At 42.8% G+C, this 26,440-nt stretch overlaps 3 protein-coding genes across 3 annotated transcripts in view; 1 reads left to right on the top strand and 2 right to left on the bottom strand.

Moving 5' to 3' along the window:
- Positions 1–1,549, top strand: part of ASB3 (ankyrin repeat and SOCS box containing 3) — a 29,823-nt gene extending 28,274 nt beyond the window's left edge. Inside the window, exon 10 of the mRNA XM_074144297.1 lies at positions 803–1,549. Coding sequence (XP_074000398.1) covers positions 803–1,056 — 254 coding nt within the window. The 3' untranslated portion in view covers positions 1,057–1,549. The remainder of the gene's footprint in view (positions 1–802) is intronic.
- Positions 1,363–6,232, bottom strand: MALL (mal, T cell differentiation protein like). The gene is made up of 4 exons (XM_074144298.1): positions 4,037–6,232; positions 2,754–2,921; positions 2,267–2,395; positions 1,363–1,913 (listed from the first exon to the last, which is right to left on the bottom strand). Exons 1-4 carry the CDS (start codon positions 4,136–4,138, stop codon positions 1,851–1,853), a joined length of 462 nt encoding a protein of 153 aa, XP_074000399.1. The 5' UTR covers positions 4,139–6,232; the 3' UTR covers positions 1,363–1,850.
- NPHP1 (nephrocystin 1) lies at positions 5,999–26,259 on the bottom strand. Its single transcript, XM_074144296.1, has 20 exons — positions 26,177–26,259; positions 26,024–26,088; positions 25,589–25,649; positions 24,989–25,125; positions 24,365–24,569; positions 23,936–24,037; positions 22,317–22,405; positions 21,811–21,853; positions 21,192–21,276; positions 20,458–20,552; positions 19,669–19,797; positions 18,411–18,485; positions 17,582–17,692; positions 15,784–15,866; positions 14,466–14,542; positions 13,544–13,643; positions 12,981–13,093; positions 9,676–9,749; positions 8,147–8,191; positions 5,999–6,338 (listed from the first exon to the last, which is right to left on the bottom strand). Exons 1-20 carry the CDS (start codon positions 26,243–26,245, stop codon positions 6,060–6,062), a joined length of 2,037 nt encoding a protein of 678 aa, XP_074000397.1. The 5' UTR covers positions 26,246–26,259; the 3' UTR covers positions 5,999–6,059.
- Positions 26,260–26,440: the final 181 nt, after the last annotated feature.

Below are 26,440 nucleotides of genomic sequence, written 5' to 3'. Positions count from 1 at the left end.
GTGACTCGTGTAAAGCTGGCCCTGTCAGTGAGCGCAGGAAATTAAAAATGAACGGTTCATGCAGAAAAGTTCAAGGATGGGTGTTCACACCTCCAGCTGAAGGCTTGCAAAATGTATGGTCCCATGAAGTCACGCACCTGCCATACTTACCCTTATGCACTGAAATACGGTCCAGTTAATATTACAGATTCCTTGTGAATAAAATCAATGGAGAAGCCACTCTAGGGGAGTTTGGAGGCATTAGAGTTCTGTATCAGGATAAGCTGATCTATAGTGTGAAAGTTTGTATTTGAGTGAATTCACATTTACAGACAGGTTTGTGAAACTTTTGGCTTGTCCTAAGTCAAGTTATGTAGGAACGTGTAAGAACATTTGGCATCATATGCCACAGAGTCATGCTATCACTTCATACTTACCCTATAAGTGTTTTCCCTTGCGTTATTTTGTTGCTTGATTTACTTATAGACTTGACTTTTCATGTGTTGTGTGGTGACATGGGCCTGTCTCTCCCCAAGCGCGGAGCCCTTCTAGGCTCCTTAGATGAAACTTTCTGATTAAGGATAAAATGATTCTTTGATACTTTGTTTCTAGAAGTTTAAGGTCACTTTTCTAGCTCCTAGAGGGAAATCCCAAAAATGCTGATTCTAGCAGGCAACAGCCCGTTGCTATTGAGAAGTCTCCTTTGTTATCTGCCGGACACTGGGGGGTTCCGATAGGATCCAGCTAAAGCAAGTAACTGTAGGCAAGCGATGTCATCCCATGGTGTCCTGTTCATTGTTTGACTTGTTTTTTAATTTTTCAGCCTCCATTCCTTCCCTGTCACATCTTTGTCGTCTTGAGATCCGATCCATTTTAAAGAGTGAACGCCTGCGATCGGACCAATTTATCCGGGAATTGCCGTTGCCAGCCTGTCTCCAGGACTACCTTCTCTACCTAGATGTACTGCGAGCCTACGCTATCCCAGAAGTGGAGGATTATCTGGTGCAGAGAGAGGAGGGAGCTCCCTCCACCAGTTGCTCCTGCGCTGAGGATGGAGAGAGGAAGGAACACCTGTAACGCCAGTGCCAGGTGATGGTGCTGCCAGTGACTAAACTCCCTGGCTGCAGATTTTGTAATAACAGTTTGCAGACAGTGGACAACTACTGTAAATAACTGTAGTAATAAGTGTTTTCAAGCTGTAGTTTTATACTATATCTAGAAGTTTGTTAGAAGTTCTACGATTTACTTGTTTAAGAAGTCTGTTGTAGCTTTCCAAGTCTGTGAACACTTTCTGGTTTTTGAAAGGAAATTTTTAACTCTTACGGAGTAAAATTAGCTTGTTCAATGAACACAGCTTATATAGTGGTCGAAATCTATTTGGTCAGATGCTGTTAGCAGACTCTTTATTTTAAGTACTGCATACACCAAATTGAAAGTCAATTGAAAGTCAAGGAACACAATATTGTATTGTTACGAATTTATGTATTGGGAAGTGATCTAGCTGAACCGGAGATATGAAAATAATAAAAGAAAGGAAACTCTTTGCTGAAGAAACAGGGATTTAAAAATTTTTTTTCCCTTCCCTTGGTCATCTATTATTTAGTGCGACATCAGAGTGGGAGACTGGCTGGGAGCCTGCACCCCGTCCCTCCCCCTGCGTAGCCCACAGGCCAGGTGCAAAACGACCCCAACAAGCACATCAACCCAACAATACTGTACAAAAATCCCTCCTTTAATGAAGTGAAAAAGCAACCACCCTCCTCACAGGGTAGGTGACAGGGCCGGGCCAGGGACATTCTGGTGGAAGACAGCTGCATCCCTCTTACTGGGAAAGGTCTCTTTCTGCAGCGGCGAATCCGGCGCTGCCAGGCTCACTGGTAGTAGATGCTGAAAGCATGGAGGATGTACAGGAAGGTTGTGATGAAGGCAAAGAACTGCATGAGAGGAAGAAGAGCAAAAGCTGGGGTCAGCTGGGAGAGTCTAACCCCATCTCCTCTCGGTGCTCTTGACCTGGGGAAACCCCCCCCAGCCTTAGACCTCTCTCCAGCCTCAAAGAAGAGGCAAAGCACCCCACGTTGCCCAGGAGGCAGCCATACAAGGCTGTCCATGAGCTGCCGGACCCCAAGAAGCCCATGCTGGCTGCACAACACAACAGAGATGAGGAGCTGAAGTTCTGACCAGCTCCTGGGCTTGGGATAGCTCTGCTGTAGCTTTAATGTTCGCTCCTGCATCTCCCTAAGGGGAATTGGGGGTGCTCTGGCCTGCTAGGTTTCCTGGACAGACTCACCGATGCCGCGCTGTTGAGCTGGTAGTAAAGCGGTGAGTGGGGGCCAGTTTCAGATCTGATGGTTGCATTGGCTTGCAAGACAGCAGCGCTCATGTACAGAATGGCTGTGGCCCCGTGGTACAAACTGTCCTGCAGGACAAGAGAGCGGCGAGAATCAAAGCCTGCCCAGGACTGTTCTCCCGATTTGCCCTGAGGACAAGGTCCAGCATCTGTACTTGCGAGCACTGGAGGAGGACACCCACCCACCCAGACAGGGGCTGGGACCAAACCCTTGTACCACGCTGAACCCTCCCTGTTCCCACGCAGCGCCCATGGCACAGCACAGCTTCCCTTGGCATTTCCAAGCAAGGCAAACGGAGGCAAGGGGCAGTTGTTTGGAGAAGGGCTGGCAGCTGGCTGGCTAACCCCTCACCAGCTACGGTCATCTTGTCACGACTTGTCACGACTGCTACCGCCAACATCTGCCACTGTCCCAGCCCCTCCTTACCAGCACTTTCCAGTTCTCGCTGTTTTTGTGGAAGCCGAAGAGATAGCTTATGAGGAGCAGCAGGGAGATGAGGCAGGAGCTGAGGGACACATACATCACCCATCCCTGCAGTAGTGGGAAGGAGACGGAGGTAGCAGCGACAAGGATCCACACCCAGGTCCCACAGAGCTGCCAGGGACAAACACATGTGCCTCCAATGAGCATGGGATGTGGAAAGCCCCTTCTCCTCCCCCTCCCTCCTGGGCTAGCCCAGGTGGCCACAGGAAGCCTTGCATCTTCAGTCAGCGTAGAGCAGCCTCCCAGAGCATCCCAGCACAACAGTAGCACCGCAAGCCGGCACGAGTTTCCCTGAACACTCTTGGGAAATACCTCAAAACATTTCTTACAAAAGGGAACTGCGCTGCTGTGTTCAACACAAGGAAACATCTCACCCTGAAGGCTTTGGCAGAGAAGCCAGAAAATGTGCTTTTATCTGGGAAAGGTGAATGGCCGTGTCAGCCCAGCCCTGCCCGCTTGTTAACCTGAGCACAAGAAAACATGGCACAAGAAAGTTTCCTCCTGACTCCACGCACCAGCCCAGAGTGAGACACTTGCTCTGGGTCCACCTAAAATGTTCAATCATGCCCAAACAGCACATGGGGTTATCTGAATAAACTCACGCCACCCTGTGCCACTCCAGCTCTGGTGGATGACACTCCCCCAGGTTGGCAGTGGGGATCTGAGCCCACCGGCCCAGGCAGCACATGGCAAAGCCCAGCCCCAGTGATTGTGTCTGTGGAGCATGGGTCGCCAGCGCTGTCTCATGTATCAAAGTACACCAGTGGTTATCTCAGCCAGTCCCACCGGGTGCCCTCTGGACCCAGAAACAATTGAAAAGATTCATGGAATGTCACACATTACAAGACACACAATTGCCTTCAAGCCCTTGGACAGACTTCGTACAGTGAACAAAATTCCCTTGATTTTCAAGCAATTTCTATGCAATAACTAGAGCTGCTCCTGCCCTGGAGGCACCAGCAGCTCCTCAGCCTCTCCCAGCTGTACAGCAGCCAGCAAAACCCATGCGGGCTCCGGGATGGAGCTGGAGTGTATCTTGTCCTCAAGCTGTTCCAAAAAAATTACATCATTAAGACCACCTTTGTGCATTCAGTATAAGCTAAAAGAAAAGATGTTCTTTCCCATTAATGCTGTCTTGAGGATTGTTCTGGGGACGCTCCCTGAAGTTTAGATTCATTAGAACCACTAGCGGAGTGCTGTAATGCAACGAATCTCAGCATACTCACTATCTCTGGTAGGATGAACGCATAGGGGATGGTTCTGAAGACAGCAGGTCCGGAGGGCAAGGCAGGCTGCGTCGGGGCCGCAGGGATACACGCCGAGGCCATCTCTTCTCAGCTGATGCCGTGACTGTTCCAGCTCTGCACCGCTCGTGTGGGGTTTTAACCGACACACCCACAGGGACGTAATCGCAGAAACCAGCCCGGGCTGGCACCACACCGCTTCCTCTGGCTGAAGGAGCCCTCAGCAGCCCTGCAGTTATCGTGGCTGGCTTCACACACCCTGTTGCCAACGCTGGGATGGGAGAGCAGCAGGACCCCAGCCCTGCCACTGGCACACAACCAACTCAAGGTCTTTAATGAGAGGGGAAAGAAAAAAATCCTACACCACACTGGGGCAGAAATGTTTCCTGCAATCAGTTTTTGTCCTTGGCACTCTTTCAAGCCTGAAATATTTTTGCTTCCACTGTTGTTGCCTCCTCCCCTTTCTGCTCAGGTTTCTGCTCTGTGTTCACATCAGGCTCCCCACCCACCCGCTGGGCGCATCCAGCCTTCGAAAACTTGCAGCCAAACATTTTTTACAGACAACTCAACACACTGGTAAGAGATGGGAGGACTTGCCTGTGTCCTCCTAAACACCCAGAAAGGTCTGAAGGACAGCTACCGGAACAGCTTTAATTTCTGCCTCCTGGCAAATGCGCTTTCAATTCGACAAGCACATGTTGTTTTTTCCAGAGGACTCCACTTCACCCCCTAACTGGTGGGAGGAAAGGCTGAAGGTGGCATCTCTGCCTCATGGCTTGGAGTGAAGTCATTCTGTCCTCTCAGGCAATACTCTGCAGCAGGAGGACATTATCCTGGTAAGGTATCATACCTCTCTGATAGGAGAGCCAAGTGATGCCCTAGGAATGTGGCTTTTATGCCAAGCTGTTGTGCAATAACAGAACAAAGATCAAATCCATGATGTTACTCATTTTCTGAACCCCTCCTAGGCCAGGGGGAAGTGCTTTGTGGCATTTCTGGAGGCTCCAGCTTACAACCACTGCCAGCGGGAGCTGGCTTCAGGCTCCATGCAGTGAGCTGTGGTCTTTGAAAGATCTTGTTTTAAAACATTTAATACCAGACAAAACTAGTGCCTGGCTCAGACTTAAATCCATGTGCGCCTTGGTGCCTCATGGGACATGGTGGCAACATACCCATCACCACACAGAAAGCATCCAGAGACTCCAGTGCCAAAGAGAAACCCAATCAGTAACTTCCCACTGGCAGCAGGCAGCACTTATGGCCTGGGTTACAAACTGCTTATGGAAAAGAAGCCTTTAACATCCTGGTCCACCTGAGGAATACCCCACAGCTCACTAGCCTGCCCTATGGGGAGGCTACAGGGGGAGCTGCCCTACGGCATGGCCATGTACAGGGGAAACGTGGCCTGCCCTACATTCTCACCAGCTTTTATTTGTATTAGGTGGGTCAAGCACATTCCTATGAATAACCCAACCTTTTCCTGAGTGGGAAAGAAAAACAGTAAAACAGTCTAAATAATACAGAACAACCTGCTGTCCACTGATTGGACAAGAGACGATTCTTTTTTCCTAACCTGTCTGACCTTGCTCAGCAGCATTCTTAAAGATCATTGCTATTTTCCTTGCTTGTTACCAGTCTACTGGGGTACTGTGACAAAGAGTCTTATATTCACCCTGATTAAAACAAAACTGGAAATTAATTGGAAGTGACATGAGAGGAGAAAAGTGCTGCCTCAGCATTTGCTCAGCTTAGGCAAAATATGACACTCAATGTGGCTACAACAGGTACAGGTAGCAACAGGCAACCACAGCCTTGTCTAATGTTGCAAAGGGGAAAATTTAAAATGTAATTTCCATTAGTTGAACTGATCAAATAATTTTAGTCTCTCAAACTGTTAAATATGTTAATATTCATTAGAATTCAGATAGTACACAGTTTCTTTTTGTAAGAAATTCTTTATATTGTTACCCCGTTCTTACATTGCATGAATAGTTCTATAATCCATTCATACTCCAGGATTTTTTTCCCTCGCTTCTCCTAAGAAATCATAAGCCAGCTCAGAGATATCAAAGGGTTTGTGAGTATTTTCTGATGACAGCAGATACCGAAGTGCACCATCATTCTCTCGGCTCTGTTTCAAGAAGTCAGCAATCACCTTCCAGCGAGATGCTTCAGACTCTTCCTCAGCCCACTTGTAGCTGGGGAGGAAAGTGGACTGGAGGAGAGGGAAGACAGAGTCGTGGTACACCAGGACAAACAAAGACTTCATAAATTCTCGATCTCTCTGCAGAGAAGAGTATTTGAAAATACTTCAGTGCAAATACGCGGTGTTGCCAAGCACATCTACAAAAGTATTGTACAAACGGAAAAAAAGAAAAAAGAAATGAAATAAGAAAACCTTCAACTAACCCCCAGTTCCCAGGATAACAACAGGAAGAGATCTGACCTTCCTAAACAAACATCAGTTAGCTCAGATGACCCTCAAACCTACCACCAAGAAGTACGCTATATAAATTATAGATCAACAAATCTGGTCTCCAACCCACCTACTTTTTGAAAAGACCAAAGAGCAGCGATATGCAGCCAAACCCTGCCAGCGTTACTACAAAACAGCAATCTGTGCAATGATCATTGATAGCCCTTTGCTCAAGGGCTATTTATATTTCTTGCTAAAAACATCACGTGACAACTGTCCACGGCAGCCTCTGCAGGTACCGATTGAGACTGTTTGCCATGGCTGCCATAGTGCCACATGCTCCCCACCTTGTGAGCCCAAACTCCACTTGTTTCTCTACTGCCCTAGACGGAGAGTTGCAACAGTCCCACACTCCTTGCAGCGTGTGGCTCTTAGCAGGAGGTAAGGCCACACTGTAAGTACTGTTTGTTCACACCTTGACAGGACATTCTGTGTGTGGTGAGAATTACACCCTCCCCCGTAAAGACCAGCTTACGAACCCCAGAGACTGAGAAGAAGCCTGGTAGAATTATCAAACACTGAAAGATCCCAACCACTTTAACTAGACAAGATTTGTGTGCCTCATTTTCCACATGCACACTAGAAAACCCCCTTCATGAAAGGAAACACAGAGAGCACTGCCTCCTGGAAAACTCAATGACCACTGAGACTCTTCCAGAAACGTTACCGACACGTGGGCGCTATGACTGGCATTGAACAGTTAACATCTCTGCAGGAGATTTAGCAGCTAAGCATCGTATAACCATGCAAGAAGGAGTAAGAACTCACTAGGAAGCAATCCTACTATGGGAGTGGCACATGACAAAAATCAGGTAAAACTGGATGGTTCTAGGATACTGAGGAGTTACTAATTCTTTGAGCAGATCAGCTTTCATTTTGGATGAATGGCCTTGAAAGAGCGATTCTGACTCAACAGCATTTTGTTTTCTTTGCATAAATGGGGAGATCTCATGTATCTGTTCAGCAGCATACGCAATGAATGAAATATCCTGCTGCTGCTCCCAAGTGAAGTGTCTTGGATCAAGAGCCAATGCCCTTCTCATTCAGTTACCTACAGCTTCTTTTTGTCCAGAGGATGGGAGGTAGGACAAGGTACAGGTAAGCCTGGTGACATGGCCAATTATTTCTTCTCCAGCCATCTACACACTAAAATGGGAGATTACAACTGTCTGACATAAGGAGATTTGCAGAATTTGGGGGTCTTTTTCCAGGCAGACTGTGGGAAGACTGGAGCTCAGAGGTTGGAGGAAGAAACATTATTTTGTGGACATACACAGCCCATTTTGTAGCAGTGGAAAGCTTTTACCAGTCAAGTATTGGAAGCATATCATGAAAGGGAGCCACACTTTGGGTATGAGCCAGTAATAGCTTCCCCACTAATAACCATATAGAAATGCTGACACAAAAAGTTACAATTTAATTATTTCATATTCCTTCTTCTTCTAGTTTACGGTTATAAATATGGGTAAGAAATGTTACAAACTGATTTAGCGTATCTACATTTTCTAAATAAATGTATAGTGAGAAGAAAAGTTAATTACCGGTAACACTGACAGAAAGCTTCTAGTTCAAATTAGATTGAAGATATGTTAAAGAAAAAACCTGTATTTTATTACCTTCTCAGATCTCTTCAACATTCTTTCTCTGTCTGCCCAAGCGCTCTAAAATGAAATGAAATGTAAAATCAAACTGAGATTGTGGAGATCTAAAGCAACGAAAAGCTGGACATGAGCCAGCAATGTGCACTCACAGCCTAGAAGGCCAATCACATCTTGGGCTGCATCTAAAGCTGTGTGGGCAGCAGGTCGAGGGAGGTAATTCTGCCCCTCTACTCCGCTCTGGTGAGACCCCACCTGGAGTCCTGCATCTAGCTCTGGAGCCCCCAACATAAGAAGGACATGGACCTTTTGGAGCGAGTCCAGAGAAGGATCACAAAGACGATCAGAGGGCTGGAGCACCTCTCCTGTGAGGACAGGCTGAGAGAGTTGGGGTTGTTCAGCCTGGAGAAGAGAAGGCTCTGGGGAGACCTTATTGTGGCCTTTCAGTATTTAAAGGAGGCCTACAGGAAAGACGGGAACAAACTTTTTAGCAGGGTCTGTTGCAATAGGACAAGGGGTAATGGCTTTAAACTAAAAGAGGGAAGATTTAAACTAGATATAAGGAAGAAATGTTTTACAGTGAGGGTGGTGAAACAGTGGAACAGCTTGTCCAGAGAGGTGGTAGATGCCCCATCTCTGGAAACATTCAAGGTCAGGCTGGACGGGGCTCTGAGCAACCTGATCTAGTTGAACACGTCCCTGCTTATTGCACAGGGTTTGGACTAGATAGCCTTTAAAGGTCCCTTCCAACCCAAACTATTCTATGATTCTGTGACTCTGTAATTGCATTTTTAGTTGCAAAAATTTCTCTTGCTGAAAGTCCACAATAGTTTAAGCTCCTGTTGCAGCCCCACTTTCCTCAACTCCCCATTCCTCTCTTGTGCCAGTTTAGTTGATTTAAGCAAACAGCCATTCCACCAAATTTTACAGATGCAAGGATTTGGAGACTTGCAATTATCAGAGCCATAAAAATGAAATCAAGGGGATCCACCTTGCAGAAGAAAAAAAAAAAAAAAAAATCAATCACAACTGAGGCTGATTTTTTTTCCACTCTACAAGCATGGAGAAATACAACCTAACCCCAAAGCCTGACAAAGTCTAACAGTAGTGTCCTTCAGGCAGAAATAACTCAGCTGTTGTTGTCTGGTACTAGGACACCTGCGAGGGACTGCAGTGCAAATATGGTGAGCACTGTCCTGCCAGTCAGAAGCTAAAATCAGCTCCTACCTGTCACAAAAGCAGTGCTGTCCTAGAAGCAAGACAAAGATTCAGACAGCTAATCCAACCGAGCACTCTCTTGCTGTGGCTAGCAGTGCTCACACTAGCCTATTTGTCTTTGCATCCCTTCTGCATGTGCTCTAGCATTCTCTTGCAATTTTGAAGGCACTAAGGCACAACAGATCTGCACAGACTTGAAACAGACAAAACTTTTCTGATGTTTGGCTTTGCTCTTTATCTTTTCACAGGATAAAAAAAGCTCAAATTTTGCAAACTATGTGGATATCTTGACATGTCAGCTAGAGTTGAATATGATGTAGATAACATACCCGAAGTGCATCCATCAAGTCTGGCTGATCCATGAGTTGAGGGAAAGTTGCTAAAATAGGGTTACAGATTAAATCTGAAACAGAAAACAAACATATTCAAGGCTAAGGAAGAAGCTGGACAGTTTTCAAGGTATTGACACATCAAGGTATTCAGCACATCCCCTCAGAATATTTCAAAGGGAAAATTAGCTGTAATAGTACTCCAGAGCAGCAGGGAAGGTCTAAGAGCTAACTCCTGCATTCTCTGTAGCAAACTCTCAGTGGCTGAGAAACAGTTAACCTGAGAGAGGAGAGAGAGACGAAAACTGATTGCAGGTTTATTAGGAGAAGCCAGCAAACAAGAGAACTTACTGATTTAACCTAAGGGTAGATTGAGGTGGTTTTCCTCATTTCTGCACCTGTCTTTTTTAAAAATATCTGAAATTGTGCTGCCTGATTTGGCTGTTACGAATGAACACTTTCATTCTACCTTAAACTGGTTTGTGTTGTGTGTGATTTTAAGGTAACAGGGCAAGTGGCAGCAAATCTTGAGCCCCACTGGTGCCGGGTCCTGTAACTATTTTAATAAATGAGGTTGTGGATAAGATTACAAGAGTGCTACATAAACATACAAGTGAACTTTACAAGTGAATTTTACAATTTTACAAGAATACAAGTTTGACATTTTTATCAACGACATAGAGGGATTGAGAGCACCATCAGCAAGTTTGCAGATGACACCAAGCTGTGTGGTGTTGTCAATACACCAGAGGGACGGGATGTCATTCAGAGGGACCTGGACAGGCTGGAGAGGTGGGCCCAGATGAACCTCATGACGTTCAACAAAAGCAAGTTGCAGGGTCCTGCACCCGGGCCGAAACAATCCTCAGTATAAATACAGCCTGGGGGATGAGGTATTAGAAAGCAGCCCTGAGGAAAGGGACTTGGGGGTGTTGATGGACGAGAAGCTGGACATGAGCAGGCAATGTGCTCTCGCAGCCCAGAAGGCCAATCACATCCTGGGCTGCATCAAAAGAAGTGTTGCCAGCAGATCCAGAGAGGTGATTCTGCCACTTTACTCTGCTCTGGTGAGACCTCACCTGGAGTACTGTGTGCAGGTCTAGAGCCCTCAATATAAGAAGGACATGGACCTGATGGAGCGGGTCCAGAGGAGGGCCACCAAAATGATCAGGGGGTTGAAGCACCTCTGCTATGAGGACAGGCTGAGGGAGCTGGGGTTGTTCAGCCTGGAGAAGAGGAGGCTCCGGGGAGACCTCATAGTGGCCTTCCAGTACCTGAGGGGGCCTACAGGAAGGCTGGGGAGGGTCTGTTTACAAAGGCCTGCAGTGACAGGACGAGGGGCAATGGTTTTAAGTTGGAGAAGGGGAAATTTAGATTGGATATTAGGAAAAAGTTCTTTACCATGAGGGTGGTGGAACACTGGAACGGGTTGCCCGGGGAGGTGGTTGAGGCCCCTTCCCTTGAGATATTCAAGGTGAAGCTCGACGAGGCCCTGGGCAACCTGGTCTAGTTGGGGGTGTCCCTGCTGACTGCGGGGAGGTCGGACTAGATGACCTTTGGAGGTCCCTTCCGGCCTGGACCAATCTATGAATCTATGAATTTTGGTTGAAGCGTTTTCTTTCTCTTGTGATTTTAAATATTTAATGTACACTGTTGTTTCTTCACACTGAAGTTGATGGAAAGTTTAGTAAACACTAACCATTTACTAATAACAAAACATTTAACGGAAGCAAGCCAGAACTGATTGTTTTTGTGAAATATAACAGACATTTTAAGTTGTCTTTTCTAAAGTGATAGTTGATTTTGAAATAAGAGAAATCTTCCTTTGTTACACCAGAAAAAAGTAGAAAATGTCTACCAGAACAACTGCTGAAACACTGAGGTAAAGCCTTTAAATCATTCCAAATGAAATCTGAATCCAAATGGATACAGTTTAACTCCAGGAGAGGTCATCAGCCCAATCTATTGTCCTACGTTATAAAGATCAAATCAAGTAAGTATGATAGTTCTCAACTGGCCTTTAATAACTAAATGGTCTCAGTTTCTCTGTAAGTTTACTACAGAGAGCATTAATTTATGAAAGCATCAGACTTTCAGATACTGAAATCAGTATTCTCAGAATGTATATTAAAGTTCATTAAAATCACAAAGGGAATTAAATTCTGAGCACCTTTGAAAGAGGAATTTGTAATTCAGATGCCAAAGTATGGCTAAAGATTGTAAGTTAAAAATGTTAGTAAATGCACAAGCAATTCATTTGCCCTAGGAACAGATAATACATAATTCAGTCTGGAGAAGAAACAGGAGAAAATACAAGAAAATCACTTTGCAGTACCAATATAAATTCACCTGTAGTGCAGTTGTATTACATGAAATATGGAAAAATGTAATTTTTCCATATTTCAAATTGATTTTAAAATGGAGAAGACTATAAACTATTACAGTTCTGTTGAAGGAGAGATGTGGAAAGAAAAAGGAAAGATAAAGAATTGCAAAATCAGAGAAAGATACCGAGTTCTAATACCAGAACTCTTCCACTTCTGTCTCCCCCTGTGGCACTAGCCAATAAGTAAATAATAATTTAAAAAAAATAAAGAGGATGACTTAGCCTCAATGACAAAAACATCTGCCTAATCTCTTCTATAACTCAGAGAACACGCATACACTAGAAATGAATGAGTAAACCTGTGTGTACATGTCTAATCTCTCATTGCATGGGAGGTGAAAACAAAACATCTCTTCTAAATAATCCTTTAGCTTTATTTGCTTTTTATTTATTTTTATTTGTTTAGAAATAACTCTTTACCTATCCACGTAGGCTTTTTAAAATGAGAATTTCACTGAAAGCACTTAATTCATACTTCACAGAAAACAAAACTATTCTTGTGGTTTTTGCATTCTGCGATGTGAACTGATGTCAAACAGGGCAACAAATTAGATACGGGTTGAAATATTACTAGTTTGAAATGCAAACACACTGAGTGGTGGTATTCATAGCAAGAGGGTGTTCTCTTTTATCAACAGGGACAACATTTGTCCCCACAACACCTACAGACTGGAAGTTAAAGCACTGAAATCCTCTACACAGGGAGCATGACTTCCTAACCTTGCGAGATGGTCACTCAGTGCCAGCAATACCAAGGAACAAAATACTCCGAGTACCCTGTATCAGTGAGTTGCTCCTGCAGACTCCTGCTTTCTTTTATAAACGGGAAACCCTGGAGAGAGTGATTCTCTTTAGGAACCTGATCTTTCTCCAACACACTCTCCATTACTGAGTTCTTCTCCACAACAGCAATTCTTACCTGTGCTTTGCATGCTTATTCTGTCTTTCAGGAGCGCATCACCAAGTATTTGTCGATAAAATATCAAGAGATGGATGTAGCACATACTGCCAATTAACGTTTCTGGTAGCAAACTATTGGGAAAATGAACAACATGCAGTTGAGATTTTTATTCAAAAGTGCTCCTACAAAGCATTGTTCAGCAAAACTTGAGGGTAACGACAGCTTCATGGAGAAAATTATTAGCTCATATTGGCATCTCCATGAATCCATCACAAATTTTGAAGGTGCACATTGATAAGTCACAACAGCCAGACTCCTGCTGTTGCAGTTTTCCATCTTATCTAAACATAAAGACTTTTTGTTTTCAACAAAATAGCTCTAAGTGTCAAACAAAGATCGAGTACAATATGCAGGTGATGTGACCCTCAGATTTTTGCATAGCCACTGTTCCAGGGAAACGGAACACTTCAGATCTCTGGGACCATTCTGGGCCATCTGAAATACTTTTTCATTCTGTGATTTGATTCCGTGATCTTATGGCAGCACAATAATGTAATTTTATGGCACACACAAATACTTACTTCAGGATGTCTTTTGACCGCATGCTTAAAGACCTTAGTTTCACTACAAGCACAGGCTGTTTCTTGAGTGTTATAAACTGATGAAAAACACCGCTGCCTGCTTTAGAAATAAATACCTAATATGAAATCTGTCATTCTGAAAGAACATTAAAATTATATTACAAGAATGGACATTTAAGTTTGGCAAGAGATGTTTTGTTAAAATAAGTTTAAGGACGGTCTAAAACCAGGAGGAATTGAACATCTGAAAATATATCAACATATCAGCTATATCAACATTTGGTCTAACATAAGCTATTACCTCTCTCTAGGACGATGGACTCATAATATGCATGAAGTATGGGGAGGTAAGTGTCCAAACCCAAAAGGTAAAAGCCTTCTATAGCTTGCAGCATGTGTCACTGGCAAATGGATGTTATTACAGCCTCCAGAGGAAAGCCATGGCCACCCTTATTTAAAATACAAGGGGTCTACCATCTGAACCAACTCTTAGTGAAGTTTTACTCAGCCCCGCAGGGAAGAAGCAGTATAGATGTTCTATAGCATATTTACGCCCATAACTTATACAGGATTGATGATATGGGACTTGAACAGCCTGGCTTGGGAACTTTTTAGACCAGTGTTACTGCTGAGCCTTGTACCATCACCCCATAGCCAAGAAGTGTTAAGTGCAGTTAAAGAAAAAATTGAATGCATTTATCAGAAACAGGAAATTATAGAAACATTAGCACTGGCAAATACTTCTGAATCCCACTAGCCCTAAGAATAAACTCTCTCTTATGCAAAAGGAGAACACACAAAAGAAAACTAGGCTGTGGTAACTGCATGCTAGTAAGAGCCCCAGCTAAGGATTGCATGTTGTAAAGTAAGTATAGCATTTGTTGTATCATCTAATTTATATAATCTTTAGGAGAAATCATACCTTTTCTTGATATCGATGGGTCAACCTCAACACCTCTCTCATAGGGAGTACCACCATTTAATACCAGCTCATACATCCTGTTAAAGAAGAGCAGCGTAGTTAAAATAGAAAGATCTAAGGATATGTGAGAACAGCACAACCGCTTTGTGAGAAAGAAACCAACTTGCTATCTCAAATTAAAAACTGACGTGGTGCTTGATGTTATGAATAGTATTTTATACGAAATGACTAAACCTAATCAAGTAACCAAACCTCAAATGATAAATTTGAAAGTTGTATTATATTGGGAAATTGTTAACTATTTTCAAATAAATTAGCAACGCTGTTTTCCACGACTCCAATATTTTTCTTATATGAAGCTTAGCAATTGTTTCACTAAAATGTTTTTGAGGAGTCATCGCTTATGTAGGAAATTTTAGATATGGAAGATTTAAAATGTTGAAGAATAACGTAATCCCAGTTCTGTCAAGAGTAAGTCACTGCTGAAGCAAGCATCCAATTCCACTCTGTAGATACCATGTTTAACTTAATGAAATAGCAAAACTATGTTAGAGATCAGATTCAGAAGAGATAGTACAGTAGAGGTCTCTTGTGGGTATTTTTTTTGCCCTGTAATCCAAATATATTCAGAATACACACTCACATACATATATTTGGTAAAACCCAAGTATTGCAAGTCTGATCTACAATGAATCATTTCTGTAAATTAACAGAAAGCTTTCCTACATTTAATGAAATACAAATATGTGCATTTTATCGTTATGTAAGATTGTTGGACCCATGAACTAATCACAAATCAGCTGCAAAAATATAAGCTCATTCACACTCTCCAGGTGAATGGTAAGAGATTCATTTACAACAACTCTTACATGCTTCCAAGTCGTAGACACCAATCTCCTATTTTTAATGTGAGAAACGGATATACAGCAAAGTGCACATAAAGAAGAGCCAGAATTAAAAAGGACATTGTCACTCCCAGACATTTCCTTAGTTTTAAAATTCCACTGAAGAATATTTTTAAACACATACTAACTTGTAACATTTCAAATCTGAATGTTGGGTGCAGGGAGCACTTCTCCCACAGAAACTTAGTAGAACATACACTGGGTGTGGAAGCAGGATTGGCATTCTCTCAGTACAACTTGCACATTAGTCTGGATTACACCTGCCCCTATCAGTGTGTTAAGTGTGGAATATGAACTTTACTCCTAGCCTAAAATAGATGTAAATACAGACATATATAAATATAGAGAGAGAAAGAGAGAGGAAGAGAGAGAGACAGAGAAAGAGAGAGAGAAGGAAAACACAATAAACTTACTTGGAAGGAACAGGCATTCCATCAGAAGTAAAAAGCTTCAGAAATGCCCAGCCACAACTGAGCTCTCCTCTTTCACCTGTTGACTAGAAAAAAAGAGAAATGTAAATAACTTGAGCAGCTAAACCAGAATGAGTAACTGAACCACAAACAATTATTTAGAATAATCACATTAAAATGGTAGAAACCCCAGATATGTGGTAAGCAAACATTGACTATGTCACATTCACAGGTGTTTGAAGATGTTTACCAAACAGCACACACGGTTTTGCTGAAGTTGGTCATCCATGAACGTATTTAAAAGATGAGGATTTATAAAGCCAAGAAATACCCATTTAAGGGAAATCTAAGTATATCAAAGCTCCTGAAAAAGAAATGCACAGATACAAAGGTAAACCCACCCTAAACCTGCACTGATGCTCTAAAGAATGCAGGACAGAAAAGCAGAAGGAAAAAAAACATACCGAAAGGATTTACCCATCTGATTCCAGAGACAACTGTTTCCAAGCCAGTGACCGTGTGCATTGGACGGCTTTATTCACAGCTCTGGACAGAGTCTGGGAAAGGGAGCTGATCCTGTGTGCCAGCCCATCTGTTTCCAGACCCCAAAAATACTTATAACAGATAGGAACTTGTAAATACTCCAGCTTTCATTTAAACTTACTCTGTAAACAGAAGCAGACAACTTTTTGTAACCTTGACTACTCCAATTAGCATGAGAAGGGCCATTATGCCCCTTTGGGTCTCTGTGAACCATCACTCACCAACATGCTGTTCATCACCAGGACTTATATAGTCCAGTGCCCTACAGATATACACTCTCCTTATCTCCCTTCGCAAGTTATGCATCCCCACCACACTATCAGCATGTGTCTCCTCCACAGCTCCACTGGCACTGCACTCTTGCACCCTAAGTTCATACAGGTCTTAGTGAAAGAGAAAATACAGCAATACTCCCCTTTGCAACTTCTCTAGCCATCTTTTCAAAATTCTGTTGCCCACCATTTAATACCCTGCTTGCTAACTGTTGTGGTTACCCCACTTTCCATCTTTCACCCATGATTTACTTGATTGCCAAGATTCACCTGAGAAAGACTGCAACCATAATGAATTTAAGTGTTCAGAAAGAGGCAGCAAGAATCAAGTCAAATGGCTGCAACAAAATGGCTGAGATCTTTCAGAACAGTGATCTGCTCCAAAAAGCCACTGTATCCTCCAAATGTTAGTGTTTCTTATGCTGCTGCATGCATATGCCTTCTATTACGGTAGTTCTTAACGGGCTGTACCATCTATTGCATCACTATCTGTACTTTTCAGAAGCATATCCTAGACAGATAAGTGTATCTGCAACAATTGCAGCTAGAAACCAGTGTGCATACTATTTAAACAATTAAAATTTTCGTATATAGCACAGTAGTCTGAAATGAGTCACAAAGACAGAAAAAACAACGCAGGAGTGAAGAGAATTGGTCCTCTCCAATCACATAACGTAAGATCTTTCGCAGACTAACAGAAATTATTTCAGTAAAAGTAAAGGTACATTCATGTCCACTACTCAGAAAGTATTTTACTCTCTAAATATTGACTAGAACTAAAACCCAAGCAAAACCCAACATATCTCCCCCCCCTCCAAGAAGCCAAAAGGAAGACAATCTTATAAGCTATAGGCTAGAAACAGTTCAGCTAAATTTCCATTTGGATCTCACAGTTCACTGCTGAGATACTGGAGCTTAACACTGAATACGGTTCACTTTATAAACCTGTGCTTGGAACAATTTATACTGCAGCTTTACACACTTACATTGCGAATATAAGTGATGCCAAGTTCAAATAATATACCAATATCTGAATACAAAGAGTTGGACCTGACAAAACAGTCACCATCCAGCAAGCTGGGTAAAATGCCCGTTACCTAATACAGAGAAAGGGGAAAAAAAAGAAGTGAATATACCTTGTAAAAAAAACACTTTTATTTTTAAATGCCATCAAACAAATCACTCATTCACTTAAGATCTCAGGCCCAATCCCATTGCATATAAAAGAAAATGATGAGTGGAGAACCAATTTAAGTTGAAACCTTGCTCTCCTTATTCGTTATCTTGCCATGAAACACAGCTATGCTATCAAGGTACTTTATTTGTGTGTGATGACAAGCTATTACAGAACTTTACATGTCAAAAGCACTTAACTCCCTCCAAGAACACAGCAACAACTGAGGTAACACGTGACAATGCTGCTGTGAATGTGGCCACGCGTGGCACCTGAAACATGGAAGTATGTGCTATTTTTGTAATGCAGTCAAAGCAAAAGTGGCTGGTCTCTTCACTTCTCCACGAACAGTGGAGTGCGTGTCTGATATCAATTCAAAGTTAACCAGCGCCACTGGCTGGATCACCAGTCCCTCCTACTACTTTTCCTTCCCCCCAACTCTCTTCTCCAAAGTGTTTTTGCTAAAACACTTGGTTTAGTTTGAATTGATGCACTTCAGCAAGTCTTTTATTTTCTGCATGTTCATTTTAATTGCAGTACAGTTTATTTCAACACGAATATCATATGCAATAGGCGTCACTAAATAAGCAGCTGTAAATAGATAGTTACTGGCTATGTAACTCTCTGAGCAAGATACCTACCCTTGGAGAAAAGGTCCATGTTTGAGGATTTTTAGGTTGCCACGTGGCTCTCACTGTGTGAATGTTACTCACCACCTAAAATATTATAAGTAGTGAAAAAAGCTAAGACAAGTTTTTCCAGAAAGCTATGCAGCTTTAAGAAAATGCAGTATTATCCCAGATTAATCCAACACTCTGCACACAAAAAAGATAAAATTAATGCTTTCTCTTCAACTTCATCAGATTATTTCAGTTTAAAAGAACTACAGAGGAAGTTTTCTCTGAAGCCACAGAGCACTTTCCAACCATCCTTGTTTCATATACACCAGTAATAGTCCCTTTGACCCCAAGAGCATTCAGTGCAGCAGGAAAAAAACTGCCAGATCATCAGCGCTAGATTCTGTTATAAAAAGCTGCTCTACACATACGCATAAAGGAGCACAGAAGATCAATGGCAGGTGGGGGGATCTGAATATGACCCTGACCCAGGCCCATCACAGGAGAGAGATCAGCCTAGAAAAGGCTCATCTCCACAAACATGAAGGAGCAAAGAGGCACAATAGCAGGCGGGGGACCGAAATTATGCAGAAATGAAGCTCCCACCCCAACCCCTCCCAGTGCTGCCCAGAACAGCCATCAGCCCCAGGGGCCAGGTGTGACTCCCGTCATGATGAGTCAAGGGGAGCAGCTCGCTGGATCACCTTACAGACTGAAAGGGGTTACTACTCGGGGGTATGAGACACTGGTGTGCAGGGGAGGGCCTTTTGGGACTGCACATGACTTACTATGGGATGTTCAGAGGAGGAACCAAAGGCAGAAAAAGGGAGGGATAAAGGTGCTTTGTGGAGGAACAAGGGTGGGAAAGCAGAGGGATAAGTATGCATGTCTGGCCAAGTCCAGCACATGAACAATGTAGTCTGTCCTGTTTCCTCATTAAACTCCATTTATAATTATTTTTCTGGGTGAACGGGCTCTCTATTCTGCACGAATGTGTGTGTGTATGTCTAGGTGCCAGCAACTAGCCAGATCACAGGCTACTGGGGGCATATGTGTCTGTGGTGACTGCAAGTGAGAGATTGAGGGTACATATGTCAGTGTATGATCACAGGAGAGTATCAAGTCAGACTAATCAGAGAGTAAGTTAAGTGGCTTGGGAGGCAGATTGTGTGTGTGTCTCTCTCTCTCTCTGAGTGAGACAACTAGAGGAGCTGGCTACTGGAGGGACCAGAGCCTGAAAGATCCTCACCTCAAGACTTTTTTTGATAGCCAAACAGCTTACCCGATTGCCATCAAACAGACAGAGTCGAACGTGTCTACTGAGAACCTGTACACTGGCTCCTGGGAGAGGAATCATTTTACAGCTACATAAAGTTACAATCAGGGATACTCGAGTCGGTCTAGGACAGATCTGCAATACAGACAACGGAAGAAGGATTAAATCTATAGGCTCCTCCTGCATGTGGTACCAATTTGTGTTTATTTAGTGAGATGATCACGTCTAGTGTTCACTAGACTGGATTCTTCAAACCACAAAGCTTGTATAGTATTAGTAGCAGCAGCAAAATTTTTTGATAAGCCTTTCATTCTCTTCTAAGGAAATCACTACAAATATTTTTAGTGTGACAGATAGAAGGTCCTATCAAAGTTTGAGAGGAAAGGAATATTCTTAAAATGGTGCAAATCAAAACATGACCATTAGCCAAAATCAAAGAACATGAAATTGGTGATTTCACAGTGCCTAGCAGAAGTTCATGGTTTAAAAATTCAGACTAGTCACCCATGCAAATCTGCTTCACCCCAGACAAGGACGGAACCCACAAACTTAAGCTAAAACATGACTCTTAAAAAAATACCCAACATGACAATTTGTACTGATTTTTTGCCTATAATAGAGTAGAACATGATAACATCTACTGCCTAAGGAGTCCAGATTGACATAAAAATCTATCATCTGTTTCACAGCCATATTTACCCACCAATATGGAACAGTGCTAGAAATTCACATCTAGAGATCCTGTCATTTCTCTCAAACCAAAAGCATCATAGCTTTCTTACCAGAAATACTCACAGTATTTTTTTCAGAGTTCCACACCAAGTCTTTGAAAGCCCACTGAGATGGAGTAAGTTCAGGCTGCAAAAAGTAACTTGCTCGAAACTGATTACCTACAACAAGAGTAATTTCAAAAATTCTTAAAACTTTAATGATTTTTATTGCCACAAAATGAACGACACCCAAAAAATTCAGATGTGGACAAAGTCCATTTGAATATTTGACTGGTCCAAACAAAACTATGGAGGTATCTTCTACAAGCACCCTTTTAAAAGGGTACTTTTACTCTTTGTAAGTGTTCTGCAGTATTTCATTCCAGAAGCACAGTAATTTAATTAATAAAAAGAGCGAGTGATTTGAGATGGTTTTAAACAGAAAGGCTAAGAAAATGTGAGATGTTTAATATATTTGGTGAAGAGACTACCAACAGATCTCTAAGAAAAAAGAAAGATTAAAAAAAAATCATAATTTTCTGCAACGTCAACAGGAAGTATCTTCCAAAGAAGAAAATCTTTGGAAATAATTCAGAAATTTGTCATTGCCTTTGTGTGGCCAGGATTTCACACAGATAAATTAAAACTGTGTGAAGAAGAAAAAAAGAGCCTTTTATACATTATTTGATGGGTCAAATATAGCCTATACAGCTTACCAATTAATCAATACTGATTTTAGTCCAATAGGCTAGTAATCAGGATAAGACACTTACCACAGACACTTGAGAATCCTGCACTGCAGTTATGAGAAAACCTTACCTTCTTCTAAGAGCTGGAAAAGTGTAGACAGGCGGAATCCTGCAGGAACTGCTCCTATAGTTGCCAATACCTCTACTGTGTCATTCTATTAAAAACCAGACAAACAAACAGATATTAGTATTCCTGCTACTTAACATCTAATTCTATCTTTGTTTAGAACTCTCACACAACCAATATCGGAGACCTGGGGCACCAGTAACCTCTTCTAATCTGAAGCCAGTTTGGCCCATCTCTGGTAACTACTTCTACTCTGTTTCATGCATGGACCCAGCCAGGCTCCAAGTGTGTTAAATCCCCCTTCCACTTCAAAACAGCAGCAGAGTAGCCAGTTACAGAACAAAATCACACCCTTGAAAGAAACAGTGTAGCACTACTGTGGCAAAACAGCAAAAGACATCTCATTTACAACTTCTTTCAGACACGTGGGCTGGGCTGCAGCCTATTTCTAAAGCACCAGAGAACATTTCTGTAGCATTTCTTACTACGAAAAACAAGATAGAGATGTTAGTTAAAAACATATGTTTGTACTATGAGATACAGCGTTTGGTGAAAGGCAAACCTTGCCTACAAAAAATTAATGTTATGGTAGATGAAGTTGCTATATAAGACATACACCTACCTCAGTGATAGCTCTTCTTACAGCTATCCAGTGAGAATCTGTTCTGGAAGAAAAACAATCTATTTTTTATAAAATATCATCCTTGTGTGGACAAAAATTTAAACGCTAAATACAGGTTTGTCTTCAAATACTTGCAGCTTAATAACCATACGTAAAGATACTAATAAAGGCATCTTTCTAGCCACTAAGACTACCTGACAGACTGTCTCATAAGCTGAAACATAATTCAACACATGATCCAGTTATTCTTTGATTTTATGACAGGGAAAAACAAACCCAAACCAAAGCAAAACTCCCCAACAAAAACACTTAAGTAAAAATGTGTCTGCAAACTGAAAAAAAACCAAACCCCAAATGTCTGCTGTAGTGAAAAGAAAAATGCAGTCACAAAGAACCAAATATCCTACTAAGGTATTCTCACTGTAAGAAATTCTTTTAGAATCAGATTTAAGGACGAGAAGAAAGAATAATTGTATACTTACTTGCTTTCATATCACTCAATTTACCTTTTTTTAATTTCAGTTCCATCTGCTGTTTCATCCACCACTTCTATGTGTTCTCCACTTTGCTCTTGGTTTTCTTCTTCATTATGGACCTGTAATTGAGATTCAAAAAGGGAAAGTGCTTGAGTTCTTCACAGTTCTGTTCTTAAAAATGCTTTCTCCAACCATAGTACATTAGTAGTTCAGTAGAGGAAGTCTTCTGTCTGTAATGACTTATCACTCCAGAGCCCTGTAACTACAGAACACTGTCCTTAATTCTGCAGATAGAGCAAGTGATTGGAATATTCCTACAAGTAAGCAAGAGACTGCATTTGCAAAGCGGATTCTTGAAAAAGATAAATACATCAGCATCGTGAAGTAAAAAGCTAGCTACTGAACATGATCTTTAGTTACATTGTGAAAAGCTTTGTTCCATCAGATCACTCAATCCAAACTGTGTATACCAATCCAAACTGAACATACCCACATATGTCCACCACAACTATACACTGGACATATATGTGCATAAGTACATGAACCAACATGTGTAGGCAACTCTAAAAATGAATAAAAAAGAAAAGTTATAGAGCTTTAAAATCTGTTTTTAAAAAAGTTCTTCCATGTCAAATTACAAAATACTCCAACATTTACATGGACTCGCATTTCATATAAATTATGAGAAGCCTGAATTAGTCCATAACAGCTTTGAGTCTTCAGAGTTGACCTTTAGTGACAAAGATTATGACTTTCACATTCAAGAAACTTTTCTGCACTTACATAGAATAGTTTGGGTTGGAAGGGATCTTAAAGATCATCAAGTTCCAACCCCCCTGCCCTGGGCAGGGACACCTCCCACCAGACCAGGTTGCTCAAAGCCCCATCCAGCCTGGTCTTGAACACCTCCAGGCATGGGGCAGCCACAGCTTCTCTGGGCAACCTGGGCCAGGCTCTCACCACCCTTAAAGTAAAGAATTTCTTCCTGAGATCTAATCTAAATCTCCCCTCTTTAAGTTTAAAACCATTACCCCTCATCCTATCCTCCATTTTTTGCTAGAGTCCCTCCCCATCTCTCCTGTAGGCCCCCTTCAGGTACTAGAAAGCCGTTATAAGTTCTCCCCAGAGCCTCCTCTTCTCCAGGCTGAACAACCCCTGCTCTCTCAGCCTGTCTTCATAGGAGAAATGCTCCAGCCCTCTGATCATTTTCATGGCCCTCCACTGGACCCACCAACAGTTCCATGTTCTTCCTGTGCTGAGGACTCCAGAGCTGGACACAGTACTCCAGGTGGGGTCTCACCAGAGCAGAGTAGAGAGGTAGAATCACCTCCCTCAACCTGCTGGTCATGCTTCTTTTGATGCAGCCCAGGATGCGGTTGGCTTTCTCGGCTGCCAGCGCACAGTGCTGGCTCATGTTGAGCTTCTCATCCGCTCATCATATGTCACATCTTCACAAGGTGTAAAAATATTGCTTTTGCTAGCTATCTCCATACACATGTATACAAACATGGTGTTACTTCCAAATAATGCAAAATACTAATGTGTCCCCATGTAACCATTATGATCAATTTTATGCAGCTATATTAACATTAATATATATAAAATATCAGAGTTGAGACTAGAACAGAAATAGGTTGCAGCACACTAACCACAAGATAGGTTCTAGGAACGAGGCCTCTCTCCCCTTTCGAGTTTTCGGCTACCCACCAGCCATCCACCTTCTTGTCATGTATAAGCAGGACTTCACCTTTCTTTGCCATTAGAAGGAGAGAGACAGAGACAAAAGACAACCAAATATTTCAAAACGTCTCCAGACACAATTAAAAAAAACCAAAAACTAATCATAAAAGCTTAGTTTTTCCCACAAGAGAGATCATGGACAACTGCGACACACCATGCCACAAGAGAAGGTGGCAAAAGGACACTGGACTCCACGAAGCAAAATGTACATCAGGAAAAGTCATTTCTCCCTGAACCCCTCAAGGAACCAGCTAAATCCCAGAAGCATAGGATTTAATTATAGTTATTGCTTAATAGAGAATGATCTAGCCAAAAAACTTTTATAGAGACATATTTACCATAAACGTGAGATCCCCTTCCTGCTGTGCATTAAAGTTTCCAACTGCAATACATTCTTTAACATTTGGATCATCCAACAATTTATCCTCTTCATCATCATCTGCTTCTTCACTGTCTTCCTCCTCACTACTTTCTTCAGCTTCACTCTCATCCTCTTCTCCATTTTCATCTTCTGTTTGAGGATCTTTCTGATGTTCCTCATCCCTACCCAAAATAAAGAAAATTTTTAAAATTATTATTTTAACAAAGCTTCTTCAAATTGCTGTAAAGCCTTGCAATATGGCCTTCTCTGCAAGGATACAGATACAGAATTTCCATTCCTGTGTTTTACTCTTTGTCCTGATCTGAAAAAAATCCAAAATCCCAATGGTGTTTCCTCCCTAAGTGTACAGACCACATTGCATACTCTCTCATTAACCAACACCCTCAGAAAATTCAAGCGAGTCATTCATGACTGCATCAAGAAAACAAGCCCCCTAAGGGCTGGCTCTTCAGTACTTCTTTTTTAAATGTATGCTAAGATAATAAAGGGGATGAGCTAACAATTTTTCAGGGTCCTTTCCAATCGTACTTGTACAATTCTATAAAAGTGTTGATTGTATTTCTTTGTTTAAGCTACTTACGCTCCATAATTCATAGTCACATTATCCTGATCCAAGACAAGAACAAGTTTCTGCAGCTGCTGAGAGAGTTTTAGCAATAGCTTTTCTTCTTCTTCTTTCCTCTGATTATAATTCCCCACAGGCGCAGGCTCATCACCCTGAGAAAGAAGAACACGACAAATTGCTCAAAGAATCAGACAAAGTTAAAGTTCATCTATAAGGTTACTTTTCCACGCATCTTATGAGCTTTCACCTTGCTGGGCTGCTGTCACTCCATGTGTAGTGATATCCTTCTTGCCCATTTACTCTGCCACAATGAAATGTTGTGTTAAATTTCAAATCTGCATTCTCCGCTTCCAATACAATGCAGTGGGTTGATAAACAATTTATAATGTATTGGGTTGATAAAGATTTTAAGCGCAGAACTTGTACACAATAAAGCACTAAAAATATGCTTTTAAATAATATAAATGGATCTCGGAGATCCCAGTCAGGGGTTGTGCAGTCCTAGGCATTGCTCTTGTCCCGACGCATCCAAAATTGAAGGAGGCTGATGTTCTCTAAAAGCTCTCTGTGATGCATTTTGGAGAAAACCATTAACAAATTTGTCTTCACACTTACTTTTTTCAAATCACGAAGGGCATTTGTATTCTCATCCACCAATTCCTTCAGCTGCAAACATCTGCATTGAAAGCAAGACAGATACATAGCATTATCTTAAATTTCTGATAGATGGGTGACCCAAATCATGCATGCTTACTGAAACGTGTAAATTTAGATACTCTGACCTTCACCGGCTCTGTGTGCATGCAGCTTGACAAATACTGATACAAGCCCAAACAGCGGCTTAGCCAATTATTATCCGTGATGAGCAAGTTCCCACTTAAAACTACCTCAGCCCTTGACGACTGGGATGCCGCTAGCCTATTGCTTCCTCCTGGGAAACAGACAGGTGAGCAGGGGCAGGGAAGAGATCTTTACAATTAGAAGAAAACCGGAAAGTTGTACAGGGAACCGTCTGCTCCTCCTTCTCCTCCTCCTCCTCCTCCTTCTCACCTCTGCGAAAGGGCCTTCCGCTTTTCGGGTGCCGGGGCCGCGCTCTCCGCCCGCAGCGCCTCCACCTGCAACACAGGACAGGCGCCGTCAGCCGCCACCGCCGCAGCCCCGGCGCCCCAGGCCGGGCCGAGCCGGCCCGTCCGCCCCCGGTACCTGGGCCTGCAGCTCCCGGCTCCGCCGCTGCACCCGCTGCAGCGGGCCCCGCACCCGCCGCCCCGACATGGTCGCTAGGCAACGGCGGCGCCGGAAGATGCCGTCACTTGGGGACGCGCAGCACGCCGGGAGCTGTAGGCCGCCCGCCTGAGGGAGGAGGCGGGGCTGCGCGGCCCCCACCCCCGGGGATCGCCAAGCCGGGGCTGGGCAGGGCCTGGCTGCCCTCCGGGCTGGCCGTGCCGTGCCGTGCCCTGCTTTGGGGAC

The sequence above is a fragment of the Numenius arquata genome, chromosome 2 (genome assembly GCF_964106895.1).
Source record: "Numenius arquata chromosome 2, bNumArq3.hap1.1, whole genome shotgun sequence".
Lineage (NCBI taxonomy): Eukaryota > Metazoa > Chordata > Aves > Charadriiformes > Scolopacidae > Numenius > Numenius arquata.
Note: the sequence above shows the minus strand (reverse complement) of the source record. Positions and strands in the feature narration are given on the sequence as shown.

Excerpts from the sequence above, each read along its gene's own strand:
- MALL (XM_074144298.1), bottom strand. The coding sequence starts at position 4,138 with ATGGCCTCGGCGTGTATCCCTGCGGCCCCGACGCAGCCTGCCTTGCCC. Across the intron at positions 2,922-4,036 it reads CGTTCATCCTACCAGAGATA|CTCTGTGGGACCTGGGTGTG; the intron begins GTGAGTATGCTG and ends TGTCCCTGGCAG. Across the intron at positions 2,396-2,753 it reads GCGAGAACTGGAAAGTGCTG|GACAGTTTGTACCACGGGGC; the intron begins GTAAGGAGGGGC and ends CTTGTCCTGCAG.
- NPHP1 (XM_074144296.1), bottom strand. The coding sequence starts at position 26,245 with ATGTCGGGGCGGCGGGTGCGGGGCCCGCTGCAGCGGGTGCAGCGGCGG. Across the intron at positions 17,693-18,410 it reads CATGGACCTTTTCTCCAAGG|GTAACGGGCATTTTACCCAG; the intron begins GTAGGTATCTTG and ends TCTCTGTATTAG. Across the intron at positions 13,644-14,465 it reads CCCATCGATATCAAGAAAAG|CAGGCAGCGGTGTTTTTCAT; the intron begins GTATGATTTCTC and ends TTATTTCTAAAG.